This window comes from Triticum aestivum, chromosome 7B (assembly GCF_018294505.1).
Source record: "Triticum aestivum cultivar Chinese Spring chromosome 7B, IWGSC CS RefSeq v2.1, whole genome shotgun sequence".
Lineage (NCBI taxonomy): Eukaryota > Viridiplantae > Streptophyta > Magnoliopsida > Poales > Poaceae > Triticum > Triticum aestivum.
In genome coordinates, this window is record NC_057813.1 from 645,080,652 (window position 1) to 645,099,112 (window position 18,461).

The following is an 18,461-nucleotide window of genomic DNA, read 5'->3' on the forward strand; positions in this document are numbered from 1 at the left end:
CATCCGCGGATCATATTTAAGTCAAACAATATTTTTTTAAATCATCCATATCTTTTAAACCGTAACTCCGATTTGAACATGTTATATATGAAATTTGATTAGAAAAATATGTAGAATATGAATATGAGATTATTTTCACCTGTTAAGTATTTTTAAATATTATTTTGGAATATATTTAAGTCAAATAAATGATTTTCTAAATTATCCGTATCTTTTAAACCGTAACTTCGATTTTAACATATTATATATGAAATTTTATTAGAAAAATATGTGGAATTTAAATATGATGTTAATTTTATCTGTTAAATATTTTTAAAATATCGTTTTGAGAGCAAACTTATAATTTATAGCGTAAGTTCCGTTTTCCTTTCGTACCGGCGGCGACCCGGATTGCAAATAAACACCCACTATAACAATATAGGGAAAAGAAAACATCAATAACTACACATGCATACCTCTGAAAAATATCGCAGGGGAAAACAACAGATTTCTCATCGCGAGAGTGAGAGAAAGCGAGAGAGAGAGGGAGGGAGGGAGAGGGAGGAGAGAGGAAGAGAGAGACGCCTTAGGATTAAACATATTCAAACATATTTTTTTTTGTTTTGTGTGAACACCGAGGCCATCGCCAGCGAGGGTGAGAAGGAGGATAAGCGGCAACATAAATATGATGCCTCGCAAAAATAAAGGAGATGGAACAATTGTGGTCTTGGGTGATGATTGTTGGGTTAAGAATGTGTGTTATGTTTTTTCTCCCGTTGCAACGCACGGGCTCTTTTGCTAGTATTAGTTTAAGACAAAATGTTACGAGTTTCAAAAATATGTGATTCTTAAAAAAATATACAATGTAAAAAAGATGTTCTTAATTTAAAATAATGTTTTTGTATCATCGAATAAGTTTCAATGTGTATTTGAATTGTTTTAACACGCATTCAAAAAGATCTATTTAAGAAAAATTAATCATGTATGTGAAAAATGTTAAACATGTATAAAAATGTTTTATATGCATACCAAAAAAGTACACTATGCACAAAAATAAATAAATAAAACATATACACGCATATATAGTACAGACGCATGCGCTCATATATACGCGCATACCCTCACCCTTATGACGCACATACGCACACCCTACTCTATGAATACCTCCGAGAGACTGAGCTATCATATCATCTTATTATTTTATGAAGTCATTGTAGGCGCCTTGTAGTCAACGGGAACGTCTCCCCCCATTGAACGCGCATCGTCAGAATTCCTGAAATTAATCTAGGATAAATGTGAGCACCAGGACTTGAACCCCGATGGGCCGAGGATACCACTGTCTACCTAACCATCCAACCACAGGTTGGTTCGCAATAAAACATATATTTGATAAAACATTAATTATGTGTTTGAAAAAAATATTACACATATATACAATATGTTTCTGATGTATACGAAACATATACAATATGTATGAAAAATGTAGACATTTGCTGCAAAAATTATAAAAATAAAGAGGAAATGATCAAAGAAAACCTGTTAAAAGTCAAAGAAAGGAACCAAAAAACCGGAGAAAAAAAGAAAAAGAAAAGGAATCCTTATAAAACCAAAGAAAAACCGAAGAAAACAGAGTAAAAAACACAGAGGAAAAGAAACTCACGGGCAGCTATAGTACTGAATCGGACCCGCCTCGGGAGACGCGAGACAGAACTACATCTCGCAGCGGGCGAGGGATAGCCCTAGCAAACAGCAACCGTGCAGGCCCAAGACATAGTGCTATCTAGCTTGCAGCTCTCCCCCAACGGCCCAACCCAACCACGCGCGCAGCCACAAGCGAGGGCAGGCACGCACCGGAAGAGCCGCCGCCGCCGCCGCTCGCCTGCTCCTGCCTCGTGCGGCAGCGCCGCCGCGTGCTGCTCCCGCTCCAGCTCCGGCACCGCGGCATCTCTCCTGCTCCAACTCGCCCCGTCCCTTGTCCCGCGCCGGCGCTGCTCCTGCGGTGCCCGGCCGCCACACCACACGCTTGGCCCATCTCGGTTTTGGTGAGTTTTCAGGCAGCCTGCAGCCGGCGGTGGCTTTCAACATTTCGTATCCTGTGTATGTGTATGTGTCCAATGTCCTGTATGTATCATGCTTTGGTGATGCAATTAAGTGGTAGCCATAGAAATTTTGTTATGCGCGCGTGATTCTGCACAGCTATTTCAACATTTTCTTGTCAATTGTTGTACAAACTGTCAAATATAAGATGAATCAAGCCATTGATTTGGTACTCTTTTCTACACCTGTATTGTTACTTGCATTTTTGTCATGTTTTGTCTATTCCGATGGGCCGTCAGGCATCTGCCCCTTCTCAATGGAAAATCATGTATGTGTGCGTGCCAATAGGTCTGAATTTTAGTCTGCCTTCGGTCGACTGATTCAATATAAAAGAGCTTCTCTACAAAATCTATGTATTACTAACTACGCCTCCTCTTTTGCTGTGGGAACAGTTAAATTATTGGCATCCAAGCTTGGCGTCCAAAATCTCCTTAACTTGATGTTCTTATTCAAGGATGCTGGAAGAGATGCTGCAGGGTGAGTAACGCGGACACAATCTGCTTATGATATGCATAAAGCTGAGACCAGTGGATTAGTAAATCTACCTTCATGATAAACACAACTAACTCAATGCCTCTGTCTCCCTTCACCAGGTGCGGGCTTAGCTGTTAATGCTGCTAGGCCTTTCCAAACGGAGGCTCTGCACGACTTCCTGTGCATGTTGTTGGGTTTGCCCATGGACAACTTCGGCCATGCACAAGCACAGCCATCTCCTCTGGTACCGTTTCAGCAAACATTTACCATCGTTCTCACCAATTCGTCTGTGCGTGGCGAATTTTGGCACTCACTTACCACCCGAGAGATCAAGAAAGCAAGGGGGTCGTGGCATCCATGACGCATTGAGAGTCATGCACCTCGTGCCAAGGAAGGCATATAATGGCAAGGAGGAAGGTCCATCTCACCGCCGCCTTATCAACGACTGTATGCATGACATCTTGGGAGTTCAGCCAGAAAATCATGTTATGCGTAATGGAAAAGTGCAGTTTGTTGGCTCAAGCAATAATGCAGAGCAAATTTTACCCAATACCGTTGATTCTCATGATATCTCTGCTTGTCCTTCCATGAATAAGCTCGCAAAGGTAAACAAGTTTATGCTACTTATGGAGCTGCATAGGAGAGGAATGAGTGCGGATATATCTATTTTAGCATCTGCCATGAGCTTTTGTGCTGTTAAGAAGTCCATTAGGGGAGGTGTCCAGCTCCATGCTCTACTGGTGAAAGTTGGTTATGAATTATCAGTCCTTTCTGGCACCTCTTTAATCAGCTTATATGCAAGATGTTATCAACTGGAGAATGCTTGTCAGGTTTTTCAGAACATGCCAGTTAAAAATACGGTGTCGTGGACAGCACTCATTTCTGGTTATGTGCAGGATAATAAGGTTGAGCCTTGCCTCCAGGTGTTTCAGCTGATGAGGCAGTCAGTGTGCAGGCCTAATGACATCACATTTGCCACTATCTTCAGTGTGTGTACTAACCACGCACTTCTTGCACTTGGTAAAAGTGTTCATAGTCTAGAACTGAGAATGGGTTTTGATTTGTGTGTGCATGTCTCTAATGCACTGATATCAATGTATGCAAAGTGTGGGAGTATAGATGAGGCCCAGTCCATATTTGAGAGCATTGCGTGCAAGGACCTGATTTCTTGGAACTCCATGATATTTGGATATTCACAGCATGGCCTTGCTGAGCATTGCCTAAGCTTGCTAAAAGAAATGGAGGAGGAGCACATAGTGCCTGATGCAATCTCCTTCCTTGGCATCCTGTCATCATGTCGGCATGCATGCCTTGTAGAGGAAGGCCGGCGCTGCTTCAAGGCAATGATCAGACTTGGAATAGAACCAGAGCTAGATCACTACTCGTGTATGGTAGACCTCCTCGGCCGGGCAGGGTTGCTCGATGAAGCATGGGATTTGATCCATACAATGTCCAAGTCTCCAAATGCAGTCATATGGGGTTCTCTGCTGGCTGCCTGTAGGATGCATGGAAACATTCCGATTGGCATCCATGCTGCAGAGCACCGTCTTAAGCTGGAGCCAGGTTGTGCTGCAACTCATGTACAGCTAGCAAATCTATATGCTAGCATTGATTGCTGGAGTGATGTGGCCAGAGTGAGGATGATGATGAAGGAGAGAGGACTGAAGACGAACACTGGGTGCAGCTGGATAGAAATTGGCAATAAGGTTTATACCTTCACAGCAGAAGACAGATCAAAGAGCCAACAAGTAAATCATGTCTTGGCTGTTCTTGACTGCTTGCGCTCTCATATGGAATACAAGTATGATCTGCTGATAGATGGTCTTGAGTTTGATGAGCCTGAATATTTCAAGGTAAGTTCGAGATCGCCCCAGTCATTTGTCTATATGAAGAACGAAGAATCAATTCTATAGAAAAAGCATGACTCACACCTCAGGGACTTGCAATATGGCATCAGCTTTAGTGTTTTCCCATCTGCCATCTGATTTTTGATGCTCAATATAGTCTTATTTATACAATTGTTGTAAACCAGGTTTCATTAGTGATTAGTACAAACTATGCGGGGACTTTTGATGTAAATTGGAGTCAAAATATGAGAAGGGTGGATTGACTAGACAAGGATTGACGGTTTCTTTCTCTCCTGCTATTTTTGCACTGATCTGAAAGTGCAAATTACCTCATAATTTCAGTTTGACATCTGGAAATTACTCCTTGACTGCAACTTATAGATAACTAGTATCCTCTAAAAATTATTTCGTAGTTGCATTTATTATTTTTCCTTTGGGTTGTGAAAGAAACATATTTAATAATGGGTAATTCTATATTTTACTTATTGTTTTCACCGATGTTAGTAGTGGGGTCAAAAGCCTGGCCTTTACTTTAAGTAAATTGACAGCAAAGTACATAATCACAAAACTAAAGACACTTATTGAGAATCCGAAACTTAACCGTTGGACATGCTGGCGACAATATTTATGAACTTCACATGCAAAATATGTAGGCACCTTGCACATGAGCAGAGTTTAAGGTCTCGACTATCAAAAGTTCAGATTATTGTTGGCAAGGAACTCCACAGAAAGCACCATGATAGCAATCAAAGATTGTTCGTCGAGATAACACCCACTAAATCAAGCAGCTAAGACCAAAAGCATACTTCAGCACTCAGGCATTAACACTACGACCGGTTCCGTAGCATTTGAGAAAGTTTCCGTTGCTTCCAACCACCGACGATGGGGAAACTGTGCGACTCAGCAGAAGAACATCGTTGACGCTACATTGGGATGCAGACGAGGCAGCTCCGGCACCGGGGCAGCCTCAGCCTGGGACGATGTCTCCGACATATCATCGATCTTGGTGAACTTGGCCACCTGGCCCGCTGCAAGGTGTGCGTAGAAGATGGGAGCAACTGAGAGGGAAAATCAGATGGTCAGCCATGCCTTTTTGATATATATGTTGCGAAATCAAGTAGTGGAAAATCATGCTTACCTACTGAGATTGCTGTGGTGCTCCTCTGGTACCTGAAACGAGTTCGCAAGCATTGAAATATCAAAAGGATGCAGTGATGATCAGAGGCAAGGTAACAACTGAATCTTTTGTTAAAACTAACTGCTTTAGTGGACATACACATAGGATAGGGAGTGCACGAGCTCCTCCAGCTCATCAGCAGAGAAGCCTATCTCATCGTGGAGAACATGGTAGTGTGTTGGCCTTGTAGTCCCCTGGAACACAAAAGCAGAATGACTTAGACTCAAATAAACATTTGCAACGATGTGAGTTACAATCACAACTCACAAGGTAGAGAGAACGTACAATTATGCCAGCATGAGCACACATGTAGAAATCATAGTTCCTTGGATGGCAGATTCCACTATCAACCACAGTACCTACACAAGGGGAAAATAGGAATATGATAAGAATGTATGTGTAAAAAGGCCTAAGAATTGCTCATTTGGTCCATACAAAATTGTAGGTGTATAGATAAAAGATGTAGGTTACCTGGGGGGGCATTATTCACTTAGGTCTCTGTCCATTTCGCGAGAAAAATCTCGTGTGATGATTCTTCTGTGCAACTATCAATGTGAACTTGGGGAACCAGTTACCATTAAAATGCTTGCCACCAAAAAACTTGCATGCCTGTATCAATTAAAAAGACATTACTATCCAGAACTGGCTCATGAAGAATGGAACATCATTTATGTTTTTACCTCCATGATCTGAGCTAGCTCCTCGTTCAGTGCCTGATTGAACTGGCTCTCACTAACGCCATCCCTAACATCAAGACAACATAGTTTCCTTAGAAATCAGGGTGCCAAAGTAAACTTGAAGATGGCATCGAGTATTAGAGTCAGTTTGTACTCTTAACATCGAGGGGCAACACAAATTGTCCACCAATTTCTACAGAAAAATTATGCTGCTTAAATGCAAAGTCTACTATCAATTATCTAGGGAGGACTACTGACCTGAAAATGATAATTTGTTCCGGCCTCTGACCATCGTTGTTTCTGAGGAAGTCAACTAGTGAATCCCTGAAATTGTTATTGTCCCAGTGAGCAACAAAACAAAAGCATATGTATAATTAGGAAGCATTGCTATTACAATTGTTTAAATTGCACTTCTATAAATCCAAGCAGAAGAAACTCACTTAATGAGGCCATGATCATCATCTCCAACTGGCTTAAACAAGGTATCAATCATTTCCAGCCTGGGTGACTGAGTGCACACAGAAGCTCTGTACTTCGACATGATTGGCCACTTCAATGAACTAACCACCTAGGTAAATGCCAAAAAAACACCCAGGTGAGTAAGCAAATTGTCGGTTGGAAAATCTCTCCAGCACCATCAGCTGACACCTGACTTCTTACTGCAGGAAACTGTAAACATAAGCAAAACTTACTGCAGCAACTGATGGTACATTTTGTCCTGGTGAACCATGGGAAACATCCATACCAAAGATGATGGTTGGTACCCTCGACACGTGAGGAATAGCACGGATTGTTTCCTTTTTTAGCAATGAATTCAACCCGCCAAGCTGATTGGCAGAAATGAAACAAAACGAAAGCATTCAGTTTTTCAGCTAACAAATCCAAATTGTGTGGTACATTAAAGGGCAGCCCGGTGCACGTAGCTCCCGCTTGCGCAGGGTCCGGGGAAGGGTCCGACCACTTTGGGTCTATAGTATGCAGCCTTTCCCTACATTTCTGCAAGAGGCTGTTTCCAGGACTCGAACCCGTGACCTCATGGTCACAAGGCAACAAATTGCGTGGTACATTGAAGATGCAAATATAGATCACAACACAAACCTTTGCATTTATCTTTAGCAGCACATTTGTGAGGTACTGATCTTTGATATTGGCAGGAGGAACCAAGCATTGCGTAAAGAAACCATGTTTCACAAGGCATTCACGCTTCCACGGTCCTGATAAGAACAATAGATTAGGATAATAAATAAAGACATAATAAAGTTTATTTGCAAAGTTGAGGTAGCAGAGCAAACCATAGATGTCAGAGTTTTTCTCAGGAAGAACACACAGGAGAAAGAGAAAGTCTGGTTTCCTTTTTAGCTTTGCTTTTATCTGCTCAAACATAGCCTCTACCCTTTTTGTCGGAGGCTCCCGTCTCGTTTGATGACTCTCCTCAATTACAGCGCCACATTTGGCCATTTCCTGCAAATATAACTTGATCAATACCAGATTTTTTTGAAAAAACCCAAGATTATGCAAAACGGTGAACTTACAATTCCCTTCTTGGCACCAGATTGGACAAGGCGGCTGACAAGATCTTCAACATTATATCGTGCAGAAAAATTAACAACTCCCCACATCTTCACTTTTATGGGTTGAATGAACCTCTGGAGAGCAGAACTGGGAACGTTACCGCATCAATAACAATATGCAACAATAAAGAGTTTACAGTGCACATGTGTAGAGTTCAATCAAGAGGTATGTTCAGTTGCTTACGTCATTATTGAAGTTCCACCGCCCATTAGGTGTACGAAGTTCTCTACCATCTGCAGAGTTTAACTGCACATTACGATATTTAATTAGATGCAAGCAGCAAAGGGCCTGCATAGTAGGCGTTCAAAGACATACATCCAGTGAAAAGAGCAGTATGGCTCTACTAACCTGTGGTGCCTGAAGGACTCTACCCTCGACTTGAGTAAACTCTGGATCTATCGCAATGCCGCATTCCCTCAGCATTGGATCGGAATTATAATTATTGGCACGCAACGCCTGGGTAAATAAAATTGAGATTTATTGTATTTTCAATATTTTTAGACCCTGTGAACATTATCTACTGCAGTATTGCTGAATTCAGGTTATGAGAGTAACATACACCAGATAAGCTCAACATCCTTTGATCCGGCCTCTGCCTGGATCCCTCCACCAGCTTTGACCTTTGCAACGTTGACAGTGACTTTTTATACCTTTGTAATGGCAGTAGAATGCAAACCTGGTTGCAAACATGAAATTAGCACCAAAAACACAAGAGACTTTGCACGGGAAGAATGACTCAGAACAAGAACAGCGAGAAAGGGACGGACCTCCAGCGGGAGGTATGTTGGGCGCATTGGCTTCCCCGCAATTAGACAGGGCAAATTAGCAGACTTTTCCATCTTCATAGACCAACGATTCATGAAGTGATCATAGACAGTTACATCCACAGTGTTGCCATCCTTTTGCTTTTGTGGGAAACTAGAACAAGAATGAATTTATTGAAACAAGAGGACGTGAGGCGTATGCCCTGAACTTGCATATAACAATTCAAGAGTAATAACATCTTACGTCTGCTCATTGCAATTGTTTTCGGTCAATCCAGTAATCATAAATTCTGCCTTCGTGTGAATGGTCTCGATCCTTAATTTGTTCAGTGCCCGTTTGGCCTAAAATCATGTCAAGGGTGACCAAGGTTAGAGCAGGGAAACATGTTAGTCTAGTGATGGATTCTTTAAGGACTGAACATCTATTAAGAAATCACGATGTAGTAACATACTTTGCGCCAGTCAATTCTGGAAGTGTCCTTCACATCCTGGTTGAAGAGTAGAAAGTCAATCACAGGCCCGGGTCTCACTACCATCGTGGTGGTTAAATCTGCAAAAACTTCAACAATCAATCATATGTAGTGCAAATATGCCACCTTCAATCTTGTAACAAACTTTTTTTCCAGGAAGCTCATGCAAATTAGGCCTTGAGATTATAAACATACCAACATTGAGTGAGAGCCCACTGAGAGTGGGTCGAAAGCTAGAATAAAAACCCTGACAACCGCGAACACCGCCACCCAACTCCAAGTAACGGGAATCTCCACGGAAAAAAGACTGTCGGACTAAAAGGCAATTCCTGCGGCCAGCAAGAAAGCTGAGTGAGTATAAGAACATGGAATTGGTTGTTATAATAAGAACCTAACAGAGAGCCATCATAGAGTTTGCAACATTTGATAAACAGATCAAAAAGGTTGTGCTACATAAACTTAAGAACATACTGTTTTGCAGAGTGCTGCCTCAGAATGATGTCGAGAACCCGAAGAGCATCCTGTGAGGAATTGTTCATCCGAACCTTTGCCGCGAAGGTTATCTCCACCTTGAAAATTTTGGAGTGTGCTTCTGTTTTCATTCTCTTGTTGTCACTTGGCCCTGGGCTGCCATCTCCTCCATGGCTCCCGCTCGTTGCTGCAATCCTGCAAGTTATATTAAATGTCAAGATGATTCCCACTACCAAGAGAAGATGATGAGTTCCAAGAATAGATGACATAAAATGGGTGATGGAGCAGATGAGTGTTTTACCTTCGGGATGAAGCATCAACCAGGATAACCTCAAACACATTGGTGGTAAAAGGAAGAGGCCCAGCGGTGTAGAGGCCCGTCTCGCCGTCGTAGGCGAATTGCTTGCCTGCGAGGTCAGAGGCGTAGGTCTCGTAAAGCTGCCTCATCACTTTCCTCCCCACGCGTTCCCCAGCAGCGGGTTGACCGTCTGCGTACTTGAGATCTACCTGTGGATGGAAAAATTGGAAACCAAGTGTTGGCAGGTGGCCATGGAAATCAAGTTGAAGAAATGGAATGGTGATGGATGGACTAGTTTAGGAGGAGGGATTGCTGTACGTGATAGTGGTAAAAGAAGTCATGCGCTGGCTTCCAGGAGGCTTTGAAGTGGTTGGTGAGCAGCGTTATGCGCCGCCCCCTTGTGCCGGGCTTGGGTGGCCTTGTGATGGGAAGCATCTGAGGCGTGGGCGGCGCCTTGCTGGGTTCATCGCCCTTGCCGCGGTGCAGCATTGGCGACTTGCTGGAATCATCCTTGCCAGGTTCATCGCCCTCGCCACCGTGCGGCATTGGTGACTTGCTGGAATCGCCCTTGCTGCTCTGAGCCTGCGACTCCATCTTTTCTGCAAGGAAAACACAGAGCAAGGAAATTCGCTCAGCAAGGATGTACTCTTGATTGGGCAGGGAATTAACCAGACATTGTGCGCACTGCTCCACGATTAATTAGTTCCCTAAATATATGAAAAGCAAATTGATAAAAAGGATGCAACTTATGTAACATGAAAATATTTTCTGATGATACTACATGGTATGTTTCCCAAGAAAGGGGAAATGATCCCCTCAAAAAAGCAAAAAAAGAAAGGGGAAATGAAGTTAGGGGTTGTATTCCCAACTCCAGGAGGTGATTAAGATCGAGCAAAGAAAAAAATGCGGACAAGTAATATAATCTGGAATCTAAGAACCAGTGAAACAATCAATTGGTACAACATCAGCATAACTTTTTTTTTTATGCAATAGGGGTTTGGTTTTCCCCCAGTTCTATTGATGTGAAACCACAAGTTATTTCGCAAAAAAAAAAAAGAAGATATGGAACCACAAGTTGACAGCATTCGGTGCCGTCTAACCCAGGGGAGGAAACAAGAGGAAATCACTTCGTAGTAATTTGCATACAAAATATAATTAATAATATGTCGCCGTTCCTGATCTGTCGCATCCCAAAAACACAACACCACCATACATCCCGCAAAAAAAGAAGAAAAAGCATCACCATACTTTCTGCACCAACCTGAAAACCCTCTGAATAGGCGAAACATTAGTGACTCACTCATCACTCACAAAGTTAAAAGCCATAATCCTAGATTCGCACGGCCGACCATCGAGAAGACGAACTAGTGCAATGCAGCGACAGATGGATCGAGCGAGCGAGTCCGCCGCGGGAAAACCCTGAAAACCACCGACCTAGCTAGCGACTACGTCGCCCACGCCATGGATCTATCTATCCTCGGTCGGCAAGAAAACGGCGAGAAAGTAAATACACCGTGAAACAATATCCGAAACTAGCTCAGAAACAGAATCAAGCAGGCGCAGAGACGAGAGAAAACCAAGAAGAAATGCAGCGAGGGCGCGTGGCCAGGCGGCGATGGAGAGGAGAGCTCGTCACCTTGGCCTCTTCCTCCTGGGATGGACGGGTCACCGGCAACGGCAACGACGGCTCGCTCGACGGATCTGCCCTCTTGGGCTGGAGCGGAGCGGGAGACGAAAACCCTCGCTGGTTCCTCGACTGGCTGGCTGGCTTCTGAGGCACACCACTCCCAGAAAACCCCCGCTCCCTCCCCCTCGTATTTATTATGGCAAGCGAGGAATCCCCTCTTTGCCTTCCATGGCCGTCGACCGCCTGACTGACCGACTGATTGACTGACAGGGGGCAACCGGTACGCAACGCAACAGGGCCCCTCGCCCCTCCTCTTGTATCGCTGTGATGTGGGCCGCCAAGTGACGGGGTCCCGCGCGTCAGCCTCGGTCGATCTGTGTATGCACCAATGTGGTATGCACGCATGGCAGACACGGAAAAGAACTGTGGACGTGTTAAAGTGGAGTTGTTTTCTGATAATACAGTGCTCCACTTACTATATAGATAAAAGGGGATGTATCTAGATGGCAAGTATTTTTGGATGAAGGGAATACATCTTGCCCGTCAAATCCTCGATCATACTTAACACTCCCACTAGTTAAGTTAGTGGTTGTTTGGGTAACTAGTACAGTTTTATTTATATAACAATAAAACAGTTTTAAGGCTGCTCATAGTGGGGAATGTCACATGTATACAAGTATATACTTATATTATGCAACAGGAAATCATTTGTTTTCCACCGACTGATAATAATGAGAACTTAAACCGTGTCCGCTTAGCGACACGTGCCCCCGCAACCCGTCCACCGCTTTCTGGTAGTTCTACACCTATGAAGACCCTATGCAAGTCTACGAAACCTTGTAAACTAATGTGAACACCCCCTCCCCCCGAATTTTAGGGGGTGGCCCCCTTCCTCCCCTAAACACCAATCCGCCACATTGGTTTCTCTATCTCTATCTCTACTTACTTGAAAAGGATATAAGGTTCCTGTTTCACCTTTCTTCACATCACCCCTTCGTCCAACCTTCCCCATATAATAACCAATCACCTTAATTTACTTACCTTCTGAACCAATTTCATTTTAATTTACTTACCAAACTTCTAACCGAAATATAAGGTAAATCACGGACATAATTTGATGAACATTTATTTATACAATCGCATACTATGGGCGGGTAAACCACTTCTGATAGAAATATGAGGTAAATCACGGGCATAATTTGATGATCATTTATTTACACAATCGCATACTATGGGCAGGTAAATTACTTCTGATCAAAATATATGGTAAACCACGGACAAAATGTGATGAACATTTATTTACACAATCGTATATTATGGGCGGGTAAATCATAAGTTAACATACTAGAATATTTATATCCCGTACGCACGAGCATTGTTCTAGTTTACCTAAACATGCGTAGTTAGTCTAGGTAGGACTTGTGTTTCCTCATCGGTTCCCCTCAAGGCTCCAGCCTTATCCCTTCGAGATGTCTCTGCTCCACACAATTCTCCCCCTTCATTTTTCCCCTCTCGATATCTTGTTCGTCTAGCTCGAGAGGGAATGGCTCCCATGGTGTCGCGACCATGCCCACCACCTGCTGCATCCCCGCCGCAAAATGAAGGGCGATGTGACCACTACTCTCTCCGAAACAACTCCGCTGCAATGCAACCTCACCATGGGAGCACCACCTTTGCTACAAACAGGAAAGGTTAACGCCGGCCACCCTCGCACGCCATCGTCGCGGTGTTCCTAGTCTCGCCTCTAAGACTAGCGCTCAAGTGTTGTTGGTGATCACGTTTTCCGAATCTTAGGACATTGTTAAGTGTAACGATGGTCCTAAAACAATATTGAGATTATGATGTTGGAAGAACGATCATATTGAATCGACCCAAACTTGTTTGTTATGAATTGAAATAAAATCGTTTGTAATCAATTGTAATTATCTGGAGTGTTTACACATGATTTTGCTCCTTAGACCATGAGAGTATCATAGTCACTCCTTACCATATGGTAGATTTTGGGGTTGCTCAAACGCCACATGTAACACGGTAATCATTATGAGAACTTACAGATTCATCGAAAAGTTTGACAAAGGACTAGATAGCTCGAGAGTGGGATTTGCTCCTCCAACGATAGAGAGATATTCTTAGGGGCCTCTCAGTGTGACAACATCCATCATCGTTTGGCCAGACACAGCTGACTTCATCACGGGGATGCCGTAACACGACAATGAGAAAGAAGAACAAAACTAGTATGATATCGATATAGTGAGCATGTGATGACTTAGGAGGATACCGACACATCCCGGGTTTGGTGAAGTATCGCGAAACAAATGAAAACATCACATTATAACCAAGTTTTACTCGAATATCATTCGTGTGCTCATAGGGATCTATATGGACGTCTATGGTTTCGCTATCAGTCATTGAACAAAGGGGTTTCGTTCATGTCTATGAGTTGCCGAACCTATGGGGTCACAAGTTTAATGCTATCATGATCCACTGAGTGTTAGTAGGACCGAAGTGATGAGAATATATTTGTGTAATTGTTTCATTAATATTCAGAATAGTTCCGAGAGGATGCGGGAGTGTTTCGGGTCACCGGAAGGGTTTCAGTGAATATCAGATAATGTTTTTCGGGATGTTAAGTTATATATAAAATGGTCTAAAAGTATTTAGAACAATTTTCTATTTAATTTAATATCAACGGGGCTAAAAAGCCAAGAGGTTGAAGGCAACTTGGGCTACAAGGGCCAAAGTGGGAGGCGCCTCCCTTCCCTAAGGAAGGAGGCCAAATTGGAGTGGAGAAGAAGTCCAACTCCTTCTCGCTTGGCCGGCCAAATGGGAGAGGGGGGGGGGGACTTCTAAGGGAGTCCTGGATTCGTGGGTCCTCAGGTGTCCGGCCCAGGAGTATGGGCCGGGTTGGATGGGGCGTACAAGATCAAGCTGAAGATTATCCACCGTGTCTAGATGGGACTTCTCAAAATGTGGACGGCAAGAATAGAGTCCGGAAGCTTCCTTCGCTGATAAACTAACCTTGTACAAACCCTAGACCCCTCTGGTGTGTATATAAACTAGAGGGGTTAGTCCGTAGAGGCTATCTTCTTCACCACCATTGGAATTCTCATAGGCTAGACATCTAGGCTCAAGCCCGACAAGAGGAAAATTAATCACCCGCCGCTCACCCACCTCGTGGCGGTCATTGAGGAACCGGCCACAGACACTTCCCTCCCCATATTGAAAACCAAGTATGTTTGGGTCCCCGAATCCCCTGAGCCGGATACTTCCCCTTTGGACGGGACCTTACGCCCTCCGGACTCTGGTTCAAGTTTAGGATCGCCGGAGCCTTTGCGCTTAATCGGATCCAAACCCGTCACTTCGGAAACCATTCTGGCTCCAAACACAGATGTGGGACAGGATCCAAAATTTAATCCACCCATCCACCACAATCTATATTCTCCAAGCAACTCAGGTCCTCTAGATATATACGACCTGATGTATGTGCGGCAGCAGCCTCAGGAAATGGTTCACCACTTTTGGGCCAGATTCTTGCTTGTTAAAAACAGGATCAAAGACTGCTCGGACGACGACGTAGTTTCAGTTTTCCACCGTAACTGCACCGACGAAGGAATATTGAATTCCCTCGACCGTTGCCACATACAGAGTTTCACGGAATTATCGCAAGTAGTACAAAAGTATTATGCGATGGAAAGCACATGGAGGGCCTAGGAAACTCAACTGGAGCCCGCTGCCTTGACACAATGTGCGGCCTAGGCCAAACAAATACATCTTGGCGGGTCACTCGACCACCAGTCTATGGGCAGGAAGAATAAACCCTTCACAGGACACAGATTCGTTCTTGACGAACTGCTGGACAAGCCCTGCCCGATTCACGCCACTTTGCACACAGTCCCAACCCATAGCCTCCGAGCATGCTGGGTACTCCGACAAGTAGCAAAAAGTGGAGAGGCCATCCTCACCACAACTCCAGAGAGATACTCACCAGAGAAGGACAACTTTAACGTCCTAACAGTCTTTGAGACATTTTCTTCGAACAATCGGTGCAAACGGGCGCTGCGCGACCTCGCCGAAGTCCATCAAGTTACCGCATTGAGCCCATGGAACTACAGGGTAATAACCTTTATGGCCGAAGACGAACCAAAGGCTCGGTCAGTCCGAGCACCCGCCGCCTTAGTACTAAACCCCATCATTGATGGTTTTTGGCTTACTAAAGTGCTCATGGACGGCGACAATGGACTTAACCTCATCTACGAGGTCACGCTCGACAAAATGTAGATGGATAGATCACACATCGAACAAAGCAATACCACCTTTCGAGGTATTATCCCCAGTTGAGAGGCACACTGCTCGAGAAAAATTAAAATGGATGTGGTGTTCGGCACGCCTGAGAACTATAGATCCGAAGAGTTGCTCTTTCATGTGGTCCCCTTCAATAGCGGGTATCAGGCCATCCTCGGCCGGGACACTTTCTCACGCTTTCAAGCTATACCCCATTATGCGTATATGAAACTCAAAATGCCTGGTCCTAATGGAATTATCACAATCTCGAGCGACCCGGACAAAGCCCTTCGTGCCGAAAACAAAACTGCATCCTTGGCCCTCGAGGCACTATCCGAAGCCCTATTGGCGGAGGAATTAACCACCCCACGGTCCACGATGGATAAAGGCGATGTGATCCCCTATAAGAGATCCAAATCCACCTCTTTCAAGCCAGCCTAGGAAATAGTAAAATTCCAACTGCACCCAATGGACCCTAATAAAACAGCATCTATCGGAGCACAGCTGGATCCAGCAGTGGACGCTGCCCTACGCACATTTCTGTGAGAGAATTGGGATATCTTTGCCTGGCACCCATCAGACATGCCCGACATCCCACGAAGACTGGCCGAACACAGTCTTAACATAATCAAGGGATTCAAACCCGTGAAGCAGACACTACGGCGATTCTCCGAACCCAAGCGTCAAGCCATGGGAGAAGAGCTAGCAAAATTGTTAGAGGCTGAATTTATTAGGGAAATTAAACATCCGGATTGGTTAGCCAACTTGGTTATGGTACCAAAGAAGGACAAATCCTGACGCCTCTGTGTCGATTTCAAGGACCTCAACAAGGCTTGCCCTAAAGACCCCTTCCCATTGCCTCGCATTGACCAAATAATTGATGCAACTACAAGGCACGACTCTTTGTGTTTCCTCGACGCTTATTCCGAATACCATTAGATTAAGTTGAAGGAATCGAACCAGGAGGCAACCGCGTTCATCACCCCTTATGGCCCCTTCTGCTTCAACACTATGCCCTTTGGACTCAAAAATGCTGGGGCTACCTACCAGCGCATGATTCAAACTTGCCTGGAAAAGCAAATAGGCCAAACGGTCGAAGCATATGTGGACGACGTAGTCATCAAGACAAAGCACGTCAAGACACTTGTGGACGATCTTCGCCTCACCTTCGACAACCTCCGAACATACGACATACGTCTTAATCCGGAAAAATGTGTCTTCGGAGTTCCGACCGGAAAGCTGCTTGGGTTCATCGTTTCCCATAGAGGAATTGAAGCAAACCCAGCCAAGATCCGAGCGCTGTCACAATTGGCCATACCAAACAGACCTAAAGCAAGTCCAGAAGTTAGCGGGTTGCGTTGCGGCCTTAAGCCGCTTCATCTTCAAATTGGGAGAAAAAGCGCTACCACTCTACAAGCTATTATGACGCACAGACAACTTCAAATGGATGGATGCTGCCACAGCTGGACTGGAAGATATTAAAACCCTTCTTGCAAGCAACCCAATCCTAGCTGCACCAGGTGTTGGAGAGCCCATGTTGTTATATATTTCAGCGACTAACCAAGTGGTTAGTGCTGTGCTCGTCATTGAACAAGGGGAAGAGGGACATAAATTCCCCACCCAAAAACCAGTCTATTACGTATCATAGGTCCTTACACCTTGCAAATCCCGATACCCCCACTACCAGAAGATAGCCTACACAGTCTTCATGGCATCCCATAAACTGCGACACTACTTTCAAGAGTGCTCGATCACAGTGACATCCAAAGTACCACTCAATGACATTATCAATAATAGGGACACCACTGGCCGCATAGCCAAATGGGCCATCGAGCTTTTACCGTTCAAAATCATATACAAGCCACACCGGGCTATTAAATCCCAGGTATTGGCCGATTTTGTCACTGAATGGATGGAAGCCGAACTCCCTAAAGAGTATAGCTCATACTCCAATTTGATTATGTACTTCGACGACTCTAAAATGTTGGCCGGACTGGGGGCTGGCGTCATCCTAACATCCCCCACTGGGGACACAGTCCGCTATCTACTACAAATTATGTATACGAATTCCAACAATGCAGCCGAATACGAGGCGCTGCTACATGGTCTTCGCATGGGTGTCTCCATGGGTATACAACGCCTAGAGGTGCGCGGTGACTCCAACCTCGCAATTTCCCAGGTCAATGGAGAGTTCGATGCAAAGGACCCAAAAATGATGGCATGTCGAAACGCCATATTAAAAATATTAGCCCAGTTTGAAGGACTGGAATTTCATCATGTCGCTCGAGAGAGTAATCAGGCAACCGACATCCTCGCTCGTATGAGCGCTAAGCATGACCCTGTGCCACCCAACACCTTTGTGGAAAGGCTCTTTAAGCCATCTGTTGTGTGGCAGGGTGAGAGCGGAGAAGGCAATACGGACCTGATCACACCCCTAGCCGCCGAACACAATGCAGACACCGTCGGGGGTCCGGATATCGAGATAACACCCTCTGCTCATAAGATCATGGCAGTTATCTCTCCCTGGACCGAACCATTCCTGGCCTACCTTAATAGGCAAGAGCTCCCCGACGATCAAAACGAGGCTCGATGCATAGTTCGGCGCTCTAAAGCCTTTAAAGTACGTGAGGGTGAACTGTATAAAAGAAGTACTACCAGAGTCCTTCTATCTCCGAAGAAGAGGGAAGGCAACTCTTGGCAGAAATACATGCTAGCCTCGGCGGTCAT

General features: G+C 44.5%; 1 protein-coding gene and 1 pseudogene across 4 annotated transcripts; one reads left to right on the plus strand and one right to left on the minus strand.

Annotated features, from left to right (window-relative positions):
- Positions 1-1,789: 1,789 nt before the first annotated feature.
- LOC123159431 (pentatricopeptide repeat-containing protein At2g37320) lies at positions 1,790-8,432 on the plus strand. Of its 4 annotated transcripts, none has more exons than XR_006479694.1 (5): positions 1,790-2,021; positions 2,469-2,553; positions 2,670-4,403; positions 5,051-5,626; positions 7,804-8,432. XR_006479694.1 is itself a non-coding variant. In XM_044577267.1 (4 exons), the coding sequence occupies exons 3-4, from the start codon at positions 2,688-2,690 to the stop codon at positions 7,819-7,821; spliced, it is 1,734 nt and encodes a 577-aa protein (XP_044433202.1). In that variant the 5' UTR covers positions 1,790-2,021; positions 2,469-2,553; positions 2,670-2,687; the 3' UTR covers positions 7,822-8,432. The 4 variants fall into 4 exon arrangements, 2 of the variants coding, with proteins under 2 accessions (XP_044433202.1, XP_044433201.1); XR_006479693.1 differs by lacking the exon at positions 5,051-5,626 and having other exon boundaries at positions 7,804-7,988; positions 8,094-8,432; XM_044577267.1 differs by lacking the exon at positions 5,051-5,626.
- Positions 5,231-11,600, minus strand: LOC123159430 (protein argonaute 4B-like; annotated as a pseudogene).
- Positions 11,601-18,461: the final 6,861 nt, after the last annotated feature.

Excerpts from the sequence above, each read along its gene's own strand:
- LOC123159431 (XM_044577266.1), top strand. The coding sequence starts at position 2,688 with ATGCTGCTAGGCCTTTCCAAACGGAGGCTCTGCACGACTTCCTGTGCA.